The sequence below is a fragment of the Mercenaria mercenaria genome, chromosome 10, assembly GCF_021730395.1.
Source record: "Mercenaria mercenaria strain notata chromosome 10, MADL_Memer_1, whole genome shotgun sequence".
Classification (NCBI taxonomy): domain Eukaryota; kingdom Metazoa; phylum Mollusca; class Bivalvia; order Venerida; family Veneridae; genus Mercenaria; species Mercenaria mercenaria.
This window is the reverse complement of record NC_069370.1, coordinates 53,582,497-53,597,219: the sequence shown is the minus strand read 5'-3', so window position 1 is coordinate 53,597,219 and position 14,723 is coordinate 53,582,497. Positions and strand designations below refer to the sequence as shown.

General features: G+C 35.3%; 1 protein-coding gene across 8 annotated transcripts in view; it reads right to left on the bottom strand.

The window, feature by feature from the left end:
* Nucleotides 1-1,497: 1,497 nt before the first annotated feature.
* The window catches only part of LOC123561538 (uncharacterized), a 35,041-nt gene continuing 21,815 nt past the window's right edge, over nt 1,498-14,723 (bottom strand). For all 8 annotated transcript variants that reach the window (XM_045353986.2, XM_045353990.2, XM_053553106.1 and 5 more), the window contains exons 3-6: nt 12,838-12,941; nt 10,674-10,772; nt 8,119-8,283; nt 1,498-4,948 (exon numbers count right to left, since the gene is read on the bottom strand). In XM_045353986.2, the coding sequence (XP_045209921.2) occupies nt 4,276-4,948; nt 8,119-8,283; nt 10,674-10,772; nt 12,838-12,941 (1,041 nt within the window). In that variant the 3' untranslated portion in view covers nt 1,498-4,275. The remainder of the gene's footprint in view (nt 4,949-8,118; nt 8,284-10,673; nt 10,773-12,837; nt 12,942-14,723) is intronic.

Below are 14,723 nucleotides of genomic sequence, written 5' to 3'. Positions count from 1 at the left end.
GTGTATTTTCTTTGTGTTTGTTGTGCCCCCCCATGAGTGGTGGGGGCATATAGATTTGCTCTTGTCCATCCGTCTGTTCTTCCGTCCGTGCAACCGTCCGAAGTTCATGACACGCCTAGCTCAAAAAGTATGCGATATAAATTAATGAAACCTTGCATGAGTCTTTATCATGATATGAACTTGCGCACCTTCTATTTTTCGTCTGGCTTCGCCCCCTAATTTTAGAGTTATGGCCCCTGAAATAGTCAAAAATGCACATTTTCACATTGTGACATGCCTAGCTCCAAAAGTATTTGATATAGATTCATGAAACCTTGCATGAGTCTTAATCATGATATGAACTTGCGCACCTCCTATTTTTCATCTGGCTCCACCCCCTATTTTTAGAGTTATGGCCCCTGAAATAGTCAAAAATGCACATTTTCACCTTGTGACACGCCTAGCTCCAGAAGTATTTGATATAGATTCATGAAACCTTGCATGAGTCTTAATCATGATATGAACTTGCACACCTTCCATTTTTCATCTGGGTCCGCCCCCTATTTCTAGAGTTATGGCCCCTGAAATAGTCAAAAATGCACATTTTCACCTTTTGACACGCCTAGCTCAAAAAGTATTTGATATAAATTGATGAAACCTTGCACGAATCTTTATCATGATATGAACTTGTGCACCTCCTATTTTTCATCTGGGTCTCCCCCTTATTTCTAGAGTTATGGCCCCTGAAATAGTCAAAAAGTGCACATTTTCACCTAATTATGTGCCTCACTTGAAAAGTATTTAATGCAAATTCATGAAACCTTGCTTGGGTCTTTATCATAATGTGGCCTTGCACACTTGGCATTCTTCTTGAGAATTTTAGCATTTATTACAGAGTTATGGCCCTTGAAATAGCCAAAATAGTGGATTTTTTGTTTGTGATGCTCATAGCTCAAAAAGTATATGGTAGAATAATGAATCCATTTCATAATTTTTTTTTAGGCTATACCCCATTAAGACTGCAAACATTTGAATAATTTCCCCTTATTTGTGACAAATGTACCAGTGGGGGCACACCCTGTATCCTACAGACACGTTCTAGTTATTAATAATTTCATGTCCTTGAACATGTTGAAGAGAAATATGTAATCTCCCTGCCAGTTTAGTTTTTCCATTTAGCTGAATATTCCTAACATTTCCTATTTCCTTGAAATTAAAATCACATTTCACTTTTTGTCAGAATGGACACATTTTTGAAGGCCGAGTTAATTTTGCTTTAGACAAAGACGTAACCACTTTTACCTGTCAATCAAGTCTTAAACTTAAAAAAAACACACCAACAGTGTTCCACTTTGCCCTTTGATATGAATGGGCCACTGATATGCACCAGTCCATTTTAGAAATTTATCAGGGTGAAGGTTAAGAGAAATCAGGGAAAAACTGCTACAGAATAGATAGATCAAGCAGTAATGCACTGTTATTCCTATCTTCTGTTTTAAAATCAGAACAAACAAATCATTTCCATATATCCATGATTTTTTATTTTGATTTTTCTGCAGCTATTGATTAACAATTGCTAAAATCTTAAACAATTAAAAATAAAAACTTGTACACAAGGTAAAATGAGTGGACAGGAGAATATATATCTGTCACATCACAGCTTTTGATTTAAATACATTTCTTAATACATAATCACCACAACAATTCAAATTTTCAGATACTTTTTCTTGTAAGTGGAAAACAAAGTTTTCAAATAATTCATCTATTTGTCTACAGTCGAGGTGAAATTTTACATCAAGTTCATTCCTACCAAAGGCATAGTATGTATATATATGACAACTTTATAAAGTGAAGGAAAATAAGTGTTAAATCTTGGTACAGAAGCAAGAATGCTGATATTTCTCCATTATTTCAAAAGTGTTACAATGTTTTTAGTTTTTGTTTTTGTAATTTATTAAGGTATCTTGCAAATACCATGTCAGTAAAATTGTACCACTAGTGACCCCTAAAAAGGGGATAGTGCATCCACTGAAGAAATTGAACAAAGAAAAATACTACTAACCAAGTTTGATGAGAAGCTGTTTAAAGGTACTCCTACTCTGAACTCTAATGACCCTAAAAATAGGCCAAGTGCCCCCATTTGAACAACGGGAAGAGGGGACGTTATAATGATGCTACAGACCAAGTCTGGTGAAATCCATGAAGTGATTCAGGAGAAGAGGTGCTGCTAAAAGTGGCTCAAGTACCCCTATATTAACAAACATGACAGAGGACCTTATAATTATGCTAAAGACCACTGCTACAGCCAGTTTGATGATGATCTATGGAATACCCCACTCTGAACACACTTGAGAGGGGACCTTCCCTAAGGATGCTAAAGACCAAGTTTGGTGTAATTCTGCAGGTTCTGGGGTGTTGCATGCAAAATGTTGATGACTGAAGATGGATGCAGGACCATAAGCATAATATTAATAGCTCACCCTGAACAAAAGCACCAGATATTTTATCACAAACTGTTAATAAGACTCTTTCAAGTTAAATATATTACTGAATAACATGTGCACACCTTGTAAATTTACACAAAGGATAGCAATACATGTAAAACTGTGATAAACCTTAAGTATAGATTTTGCACTGGAAAATCATGTTAACTAAAGTGGTTTATTTTTCCTGTAAATAAAAGTGTCAATAATTAGGAATAAATATCAAAATAAGAATAGCAGAGTCTGTAGATTGGGCAATACATGCAATGGCTTTTTTTCACAAATAGCTTCAAATAATTCTATGTGAGAATTCAAAATATCCAAGAACATTAATCTGTAAAATGTCCTAACACAAAAGTTCATGTTTTAAGACCTGTTAACACTGTCAATAAGGCAGCTTACCATGATATCACTTAATAAAGCCAGTGCCAATATTACCCAATCAACAATATTTTGATTATATTTAAAATTTAACTTTATTCATCTAGAGATGAGTCTCTATAAAAGATGTATAATATGCTTACAATATATAAATCTATGCTTACATAAGGAACATCTGTTTGTCCAAGAGAGAAATCAAAATTCCTTTCACTCAAAAACAACTAATCTGTAATTTCACACTTGGCACCAAGTAAACAAAAGATGCAATTTTTTTACAAGTTGTAAAGGCATGAGTGAAAACATTGGTTTGAACTAATTGAGAATTTGGTGCTCGAGAGTGAAAGATATTGTGACTTTTAACTGAAACAAACAAATAATCTTCTTAGTAAGTTCTAACATAATATACCTTTTCTGGTTTTAAACAAATTTTTCCCATTTTACATGCGCTACATCACATACAATGCATGTCACACTAAACACACAAAAACTTCATGTCACAATATTTATGCTGGAACAATTTAAATAGTTGTAGAACATTAGCAGACTTGAAATACGTGCAAATTATTTTTTTCATTTGTCATGTTCTTTGATGGTATGTATCGACAGTTGAACAGGAAACTGTTGCATCTCATATTAAATAAAGGAGTTACTACAGATTTCCGTTTAGCCATGTACATGTTTTTTTTTATCAAAACACATTTCTGATCAGAATTTGCCAGTATCTATCATTCTTACTCATCAGCATTCAAGTATAGTTCCTTACCAGCCAAAATTACAGTTTTTGATAACTTCACTGTTTGAAACAGTGAAAATTACAAGTATAATCTACTGAAACAGTTATATTTCAATAAACCACTGAAATAAAATGAAATAGAACTGGTCATTTCTACCAAGACTGGCAACAGTCCAGTCACAAATTATATTACAGACCTCTAGAGTCAAAACTGTAAAAAGCCAAAGAATTTGTACCAGATGTTGATACTCCAAACAGAGCTAACCTAAGTACTGATAATTTCAATACCAAATTCCAAACAAAACCACTAAGAACAAGAAACTGCTAAAAAATAATTCTATATTAAACCAGATGAGAATAATTTTCCTTAGCCTTAAAACAAACTGAACTTAAAATATTTGACTACCCATTTAATACTCATTAAAAGAAACAGTCTTTGCATTCTCCTTTTCAAGAACAAACCTTAGCCTGATATCTATGTATTTTTAAACCACACACAATAGTTCTATACAACAACACAGCTATAACAACCATATCAAGATTTTGATAATTTGGTCCCATCTGTTAATATGAGCAGAAGTACATCCTAACTCTGGATAAGGTGACAGAACTTTTTCAGGGCTGTTTGAATTATCATTTGTCTAACAAAGAGACGTATAAATAAAATTTCACAATCAGCAACTTCCTTCAGTTTGAAAGTTAACGGAAAAGAACTCCCATTTGTACTCTTTGACTCATTTGTTTCGGTTTTACACAACTTTCCGTGTTTCTCAAATCTTCCTTATCCTCAATGTTATCACTTCTGTTAGAAACAACTTCATTGATCGCACCCTGTGAAGTCCGGTCTAAATCATGCTCAAGTGTTCTTTCATTACCACTGATCTTGCACTTTTCTCCTGAACATACATTTATTTCTACATCAGTACTAAACACATTTGGATTAAATACAGTTTCTACTTTGAATGCTGACACTTCATCAATTCCTTCACATGTGTTCTGTTTTCTTTGCAACATTTTGTCTGAATCGCTGCTTGACTCCACTAGGCCGCTTACAAGTTTGTCTGAGCCATTGTTAGAATTTCTATTTGATAAATCTTGAGAAACTTCAGTGAGTGGAGGATATTTGTCAGAAATCATTCCCGAATCTAAAGACCTAACATACGGCGAACCCTGTGAATCATACGAAGACTCCGTATCCGAGTCAAACTCTGCAATTCCACTGTCTGAGCGTTCCTGCATGTTGTGCAGTACCGCTGGGGACCGAGATCTAATCGCGACAGGTGAACTCTGATTGACTTCCAAACTTACTGAGCTTGACAGTCCACTGGCACCACCTGCTTCATCTTGTTTATTTACTTCTAATGCAGTGGAACTAAAATAAGAAAATCAAATGTTATAACAAGAAAATAAATAGGAATAACAGTCAAAGAAATAACATTGTTTTACAATATGAAATTTATCAAACTATCACTTTTCATTTTACAGCTAATGAAGGTAATTTTTGTCTCAATCAACTACTTTAATAAATCTAAGCAAGTCATTACATCTTACTTGTCATTAACCTAAACTTCTAATTTCTGCTTTTGTGTGCCCTTCCCCCAAAAAACAAAAACACCAATCTATGGTTCATGGTGATCATAATATTATGTACAAGAGGGCCATGATGGCCCTATATCGCTCACCTGAGTACCATTGCTCAAAATGATAAGATCAAGTTTTGACATATTTCACATAGGCATAACATTAAATATCATCAGGATAAATATTTTCTTGTAACAGTCCCTTTTGACCTATGGGTCACATACTAGTCAGGGCCAATCTCCATACCAAGTTTGAGGGATCTAGGCTCAAATGCTGCATTTTTGTACTAGTATGACTGTTCCTTACCCTGGAAGGCTTAAATAACATTTAAAATCAATCTCATTGGATGCTGCTAAGGTATATTCATTTACATAAAATAATGGGAGGTAATCTGTCACAAATTCAGTCAAAAGTTATCTACCCTGATTGTCTGAGTCCATCTGATGGCATAAATGACATTTCAAATCAGTATCTTCATTGGTAACTGAGATACACCCATTTTAATTTGAAACAAAGGGAGGTAATTTGACAAAAAATCAGTCCATAGTTATCTACCCTGATTGTCTCAGTCCAACTAATGACAACAATGAAATTTCAAATGAGTTCTTTAAATACTTACTGAGATAAATCCATTTTTATTTAAATCAGGGGAGGTAATCATGCATTGGTATATGCATGTAGAAGATACAGAGTACAAGCCTTTACAACAATATATTAGAAAAGTATTCACATCGATAAATGTTATATCAAGAGTTATCTAACATGACTATTTCTTACCATGGAAGACATAAATAAGGTTTCAAACCAATCTCATTAGAAGCAGCTAAGGTATATTCATTTAGATAAAAAATAAAGGGAGGTAATTTGTCATAAATTCAGTCAATATGCATCTTCATTGATTTTTCAAGTCCATCTGATGGCATAAATGAAATTTCAGATCAGTATCTTCATTAGTTACATAGATATACCCATTTTAATTTGAAATAAAAGGAGGTAATTTGACATAAAATCAGTCCACAGTTATCCATCTTGATTGTCTAAGTCCAACTAATGACAATAATAAAATTTCAAATGAGTCCTTTAAGTACTTACTGATACAAATCCATTTTGATTAAAATCAGGGGAGGTAATCAGATATAAAATAACTCGGGAACCTATGATTGAATCTGACAGATTCGTCATGGAATCCAAGATTTATTGTTGTTGAAGATATTTTGCAAGTTTGTATCAAATCAAGCCATAAATGAAGACTCTAAATGGCTGCAAAAGCCAAAATAGCAAATTTTGGACCTTTAAGGGGCCATAACACTGGAGTCAATGACGGGATCTGGCCAGTTTTCGAAAGGAAACAAATATTATGCCAATACATGTTGTGTGCAAGTTTGGTTAAAGTTGATTGCAAAATGTTGTCTCTATCGTGTTCACAAGCCAAAAATAGCAAATGTTGGCCCTTTAAGGGGCCATAACTCTGCAACCCACGATGGGATCTGGCCAATTTTCGAAAGGAACCGAGATATTATGCCAATACAACTTGTGTGCAAGTGTGATTAAAGTTGATTGCAAAATGTGGTCTCTATCGTGTTCACAAGCCAAAAGTAGTAAATTTTGACCCTTTAAGGGGCCATAACTCTGGAACCCATAATGGGATCTGGCCAGTTTTCGAAAGGAACCGAGATATTATGCCAATACAAGTTGTGTGCAAGTTTGATTAAAATTAATTGCAAACTGTGGTCTCTATCGTGTTCACAAGAAAATGTGAACGGACAACGGATGACGGACGGCAAACGGACGGACGGACGAAGGGCGATCACAAAAGTTCACCTTGTCACTACATGACAGGTGAGCTAATAATGTATTAAGGTTCTGTGGAATTTACTTAAAATTATGGATGTAGTTTGTGTCACAAACTTTCGAAGGTGGTGGAGAGGAGTATCCCTCACATCTCACTTCATGATGATTACATGTTTGAAATTTCATTGATATCTCTTTAACAAGAGCTGTCAGTAGACAGCGCGCTTGACTATTCTCAGTGCTTGATAGTATAATATAAGCAATGAGTAAAACTTTAACATTACAATAAGCATATTCTAAGTCGAAAAGGGGCCATAATTCAGTCAAAATGCTTGACAGAGTTGCCTCCTGCTTTTTACAGACTGGGGTCATGATGGTATACAAGTATGCAAAATATGAAAGCAATATCTCAATGGACTTTGCAAATATTTGGGGTGGTACGCAAACTTTAACATTTATTCTAAGTTGAAAAGGGGCCATAATTCAGTCAAAATGCTTGATAGAGTTGCCTCCTCCTTTTTACAGACTGGGGTCATGATGGTAAACAAGTATGCAAAATATGAAAGCAATATCTCAATTGACTTTGAAAATATTTGGGGTGGTACGCAAACTTTAACATTTATTCTAAGTCGAAAAGGGGCCATAATTCAGTCAAAATGCTTGATAGAGTTGCCTCCTCCTTTTTACAGACTGGGGTCATGATGGTAAACAAGTATGCAAAATATGAAAGCAATATCTCAATGGACTTTGAAAATATTTGGGGTGGTACGCAAACTTTAACATTTGTGTGATGCTAACGCTAACGCTCACACTCACGCCGGGGCGAGTAGGATAGCTCCCCTATTTTTCGAACAGTCGAGCTAAAAATGAGCAAGTAGTTTGTTCCACAAACGTTTTGCAATGGACTGACCGACCAACCAGACCACATGACCAACCAACTCTAAGATGACTCTTATATACCACAATAAATTTCCTTTTCATGGATATAATGATGTGGCAGAAAAACTGATTATCCTCGTAATGGGTGAAAGAATGCAGATGCGCAGGCTGGTCTGGGTCCATGTTGGTCGCAAATGCACTATGTTGGGTTTTTTCATAGTGCGGCTCATATATTAGGTGATAAATCATGCAAAGAACATGAAAATTAATGAATTATACGACATATTAAACCTTATATTCTCATCAAGATGTAGCTCTGCTTCTTTGTATCCCCGCTTAACCTCACTGTCTGACAGTTTCCCATTAATATATGCTTCAATTTGCTGGCATGTCAGACTGGTTTGCAAGAACAGATGTAAAGTTGTATCAGATAGATACAGGCTTACAGCCACAACCCTGAAACAAATAATACAAATTCTGAATTTTTATAGCTTACAACCTGGTTTAAAATAAATATAACAAAAAAAAAACATATTATTACTTTAGTATTTCATAAACAAAGTCATCAGAAGCTATTTATATTCAGCATTAGATTCATTAGGATAAATTCATAATAAACTTTATCAGATTAGGTTATTCAACATTATTCATTACAATACAATGCTATATTTGGACGAATATCCATTGGAAGAAACATATTTAACGAGCTGATAGGCAAGTCCGATATGCTGTTTGGATAGGAACATTTAGTCTAGATACATGCCATACCGTACAGAACAAAGTTAGATAATCTTTTTATTCTATGTTTATTTTTTCAATAAAAGTTGGTCACCAGACGGACATAATTCCATCTGTAATTTGTATACAGAATATCACATCAAGCATTTTTTGGTGTTGATATTCATGCAGATCCTTGTACCATCAACAGCTTTTATCATTTAGGTAACATGGAGATTTGAATCAAAACTGATGCATCAACCAAAATGGGATGTATTGTAACCAATATAGAAATATATTGGGAAGTCATGAGGTACAAATGTGAATCAATGATAGAAGAAAAATAGGTATAGAACAATAAGAGGTCATGTACAGTTTGTTGCCAGGCAGCACTCCCATTCAAACTTCAATTAACACATTAACGGGGTGGTGACCGGGTGAGGGTACAAAACCTCACATGTTTGTAATATATATTGTTGGAAAATCAGAAATGAAAAAAAAATTGTTGGCAGGTGGGGAGTTGCATGAAAAAAAACAAGAGCACCGCCTTGCGGGTGCTGACGCTCATTTGATTTTTTTTGTGTAATAGAAATATTGTCCTACCCATGATTTTCTAAGTCTAAAAAGGGCTATCATTCTTGCAAAAAGCAGGATAGAGTTATGTTTCTTGATGTACAGTGTCCACTTATGATGGTGAAAAACTGTTGCAAGTTTTAAAGCAATAGCTTTGATAGTTTATGAGAAAAGTTGACTTAAACATAATATTCAACCAAGAAAATGATTTTCTAAGTCCAAAAGGGGCAATAATTATTGCAAAAATCAGGATGGAGTTACGCTGCTTGCTGTACAGGGTCAGCTTATGATGGTGAACAAGTGTTGCAAGTTTCAAAGCAATAGCTTTGATAGTTTAAGAGAAAAAGTTGACCTAAACATAAAACTTAACCAAGAAATCTGATATTTTCTAAGTCCAAAAGGGGCCATAAATCTTGCAAAAAGCAGGATGGAGTTATGTTTCTTGCTGTACAGGGTCAACTTATGATGGTGAACAAGTGTTGCAAGTTTTAAAGCAATAGCTTTGATAGTTTAGGATAAAAGCTGACCTAAACATAAAACTTAACCAAGAAAACTGATTTCTAAGTCCAAAAGGGGCAATAAATCTTGCAAAAAGCAAGATGGAGTTATGTTTCTTGCTGTACAGGGTCAGCTTATGATGGTGAACAAGTATTCCAAGTTTCAAAGCAATAGCTTTGACAGTTTGGGAAAAAGTTGACCTAACATAACTTAACAGAATCTGACATTTAATCAAAGGCATAAATCTTGCAAAAACAGATGAGTTATTTTCTGCAACAGGTCACTATGGGAACAAGATTCCAAGTTTCAAGCAATGCTTTGAGTTTAGGAGAAAAGCTGACCAAATAACTAACAGCAACGCGACCCACCGACGCGACAACCGTAAGTGATACAAAATCACATTTTTTTTCAAAAAATGATGACTAATGAAAAAAAAATTGTGTTGAGAGAGGGAGGGGGTGTGACCAGGGCCATGGGGGTGACCAGGTGTGGGTACTCAACTTCACATGTTGATAATAAATGTTCATGGGGAAAAATGAAAGAAGTTAATGAAATTCTACCAATTGGTTAGTTTGTTATGTAGAAATATGTGGATTTTAAACAATTAAATGGCAGTAACTCTTAAGCTACTACAGAGATCCTGACAAAACTGAGTGTAGACTACCACATTATGGTGATCTAAATTCAATTAAAGTTTCATAGTTCTAGGTCAAATATGTCACAAAAAAGTTATGAAGCAGAAATTGCCATATTTATAGTACCCTATATAGTTAACATTAGAAATTACTAAGGGCCATAACTCTGGTGTTACTTAAGCAATCTCACTGAATCTTGACAGGCCACATTTCCCTATAGTGGTGAAAACGTATATGAAGTTTCATTTAAGTATTCCATACCACTTCGTAGATATGGCTCCTGACTGACCGACGGACTGGAAGACGGACGAACGGACGATGCAAAACTATATCCCTCAGTCTTCGGTGGGGGACAACAAAAATCTTCTCACAATAACGTGGACTATTCTCTTCCCTTGATAAATGTGCGTATATATACTCTACCTTTGTAGCCAGTCTTCCAGCTCTTTCATCCTCTGCACAAGAAACTGGATCTCAAATCTCTCTGAAAATTTCTTTTTTTCTGGAAGTACTGGACACTCACTGTAAATGTAACATAATTCATCTGAAATACTTTTCTAACATGGCTTGTTTTTCTAATTAACTTATAACTATTACTGTCACCTATTTTTCTCTTTCTTCCTATTCATTACACTTACATTTGGAAGCAGTATGCAAACAATTTCTGTAAATAACTTATTTCTATAAACACCTAAATTTAACCCATTACTGCATGACTCTTGCTATGTCTGCAGTAAATTTAAGGAAGTTTCTTTATGTAACATAGTCAAAAGCAGAAATTTTGTGCCTATATGTTATCATGATGTGCCAATCAAATAAATATTGAATAGTCTTTTTCCTAGCTTTAGGTGGTACAGGAAAGCACCTACTTGATGCCTCTTCTTGTATTATGTCCAGCATTGGAAGGTTCATGGGTAGGACCACTGACTTTCCACAAGGTACATAGGTAGGACCACTGACTTTCCACAAGGTACATAGGTAGGACCACTGACTTTCCACAAGGTACATAGGTAGGACCACTGACTTTCCACAAGCAAACTGGATGATTTTGTCACATGACAGAAATCCTATCCAAATATGGTTTGAATGGAGAAAGTGACTCAAAGCCAGCCGCCAAGTTTATGCAAAGACACTTAAGTTTCCTCAATAATTAATCATTGTAAGAATATAATATAAACAATAGGCAGTAAGGAAATTGGTTTGTCATTTTCATTTGTGTTAGGTTAAATGTACACTCTTATCAATAATTCAGTTACATGACATTGTGCGTGTTTTCGGGTTTAACGTCTTTTTCAACAATTTTTCAGTCATATAAACGACGATGTCTACTTGTAGCAGTGAGCACAATGCCCAACTATATAGTGCTGCCTCACTGGAATATCACACCGTAGACACATGACATGATACCCCACCCAGTCACATTATACTGACACCGGGCTGACCAGTCCTAGCACTATCCTCTAAATGCTGAGCGCCAAGCGAGGAAGCTGTAGTACCATTTTTTATGTCTTTGGTATGACATGGCCAGGGATCGAACCCACGATCTTCCGCACACGAAGCGGATGCTCTACCACTAGGCTACCGTGGTGGTTTTACACGACATTGTGTCAGTCAGTAAACAGAGCTGATGTTCCTGGATTCTCACCAGTACTGACCTATTCTCCACATGTAACTGACAACTTCCCTACATCAAAATGAGGTATAGGACGCATAACTAAAGACATATTGTCTTTAGCCAATAATCAAGGGGAACATGCAACATATCCAGGATTCAATCCTGTCACCTCCTGATTGGAAGTTTCTATCACTAAGCTAACTGCGTGGTGGGCTAAAGAACTAAGTATCTAATAAAACTATTAAAGTTACTCTCATTGTTCTTGTAGAAATACACAAGATATCTTTCAAACAAATATTAGAAATTCCTCATTTTTTATACAAGCAACATAATGATAAATGTACACAATGGAGTTATTTTTGTTTATTTTCATGACCAAAATGCACCTGATTAAGAACACAACAGGATTTTGTGACCATAAAAGTAACAAGGCTGTATCATATTCACGTGCATGTTTACACTGCATGTTTATCCTTTAATCACAAGTGTCTCGAAGTAAAATAGGTAAACACTTTTCCTGTTCGAACTGCACATGCATAATTGAAGCAAAAAATGCATACATGGTATATATGAGCCGCACCATGAGAAAACCAACATTATGCGTTTGCCACCAGCATGGATACAGACCAGCCTGCGCATCCCTGCAGCCTTGTCAGGATCCATGCTGTTCACTAATGGTTTCTCTAGTTGCAATAGGCTTTGAAAGCGAACAGCATGGATCCTGACCAGACTGCACGGATGCACAGGCTGGTCTGGATCCATGCTGGTCGCAAATGCACTATGTTGGTTTTCTCGTGGCGCGGCTCATAAATATATTGTATATCATTAAAATTAAACTCCTTTATAAATCTCATTCTGTAAATATTAAAAAAATTTAAATCCATGAATTCAGTCAACAGGAAATAGCAATTTTCTGCCAAAATGACAACAAACTGCACAAAAAGATTTAGACTATTCAGTCATTGCAATTACCATGATAAGGGATGATGTTTCTTCAGTATCTTCCTAAGCCAGCAGAAATCATTGTACCTCCTCCTTGTACGTGACTGCCTCAAGGTGAATGCTGGGTTATTTGTCTGCAATTATATAACCATAAATTAAATGTTAAACTGTAAACTGCGTTCTACAGTCTATCTGAAGAAATGTTTATAATTCATTTCAAGCTGCCCAGAAATCCCCTTCAATAATGTTATATCATTCTGTGTTATTTAAGTCAAAACTATTTTCACCCGACAGAGAATAACAAGATTGATTATAGTCAACATCATGCTGTTAAAAAAAATCCACAAAGTGCCATAACTCTTGGAATTATTGCTGGCATATCTTCATGCATGTTCACATCATTGATTATCACCCTTTAAGGTTGGAAATTATTTCTTCTTTATAATGAGGGAAGTTTGAAACCCCCAGATCTTAACAAAAGATTAAGTGAAGAATAAAGGCCCACTACTCTGGATATTTCAGCATCTTTCAAACACTCCTTCCAACACATACCTTTACACAAGAGTACAGCCTGAATCATTTTGCCTGATGATAAATGACAATTTTAAATAGACAAATTATACTGGATTCCCCTGTTTTTAAATGTATCCACTTTATGGTTTTTGTTTTTGTTTGGTCTCATCCTAACATTATATTTTAGATCATCCGCCAAATTTTTAGCTTGCAATGGTGGAAGAAGACCCAATGTTGCCGCTGAAAGATTATTATTTTAGATTGGGTAGATGACTGGGTAGAACTGTAACAGCTTTCAGTAGGCAAGCTAAGGCTTCTTCAGTTAAAACATGAGCACCGCATGTGGGTGCCATCGTTCATCTGCAAGTGCTGGACAATATGTAAGAAAAGAGTTGTAGTTCAATTTTCTAAGTACAAAAAGGGCCATAATTCTGACAAAATGTAAAACAGAGTTATGGTTCTTGGCTTACATAGTCACCTAATGAGGATAAACAAGAGTGTAAAGTGTCAAAGCTGTAGCTCTTAGTTTTTGAGAAAAGGCAGACCTAAACAAAATCTAAAGTGACGACAATACTAAAAATTCTATATCAAAAGCTGGGATTTAATTTTTGACCCAACAGTCATGGTGCTTTGAACTATTCCTTACTTGTATATATGAGGATTTCAATTTTTATGTAGCTGCCCATAAATATATGAGAATTTCAAAGTTGTGAAGAAACTGTTGTCCATGATGGAATTACATACACATATATCAACAGTTCCTTACCTGTGTAAGAATTTCAAATGTTGTGTAGTTGTCTGTGATGGGATTACATACACATATATCTACAGTTCCATATCTGTATCAGAATTTCACGTGTTGTGTAGTCGTCTGTGATGGGATTACATACATTTTTTAAAATTTATCTACAGTTCCTTACCTGTATCATAATTTTAAGTGTTGTGTAGTTGTCTGTAATGGGACTACATACACATATATCTACAATTCCATACCTGTATCAGAATTTCAAATGTTGTGTAGTTGTCAGTGCTGGGATTACATACACATGTATATATCTACAATTCCATACCTGTATCAGAATTTCAAGTGTTGTGTTTTTGTCAGTGATGGAATTACACACACATATATCTACAATTCCATACCTGTATCAGAATTTCAAGCGTTGTGTAGTTGTCAGTGATGGAATTACACACACATATATCTACAGTTCCATACCTGGCTGTATCAGAATTTCAAATGTTGTGTAGTTGTCTATGAAGGGATAACATGCATGTTATATCTACAATTCCATACCTGTATCAGAATTTCAAGTGTTGTGTAGTTGTCAGTGATGGAATTACATACACATTATATCTACAGTTCCATACCTGTATCAGAATTTCAAGTGTTGTGTAGCTATCTG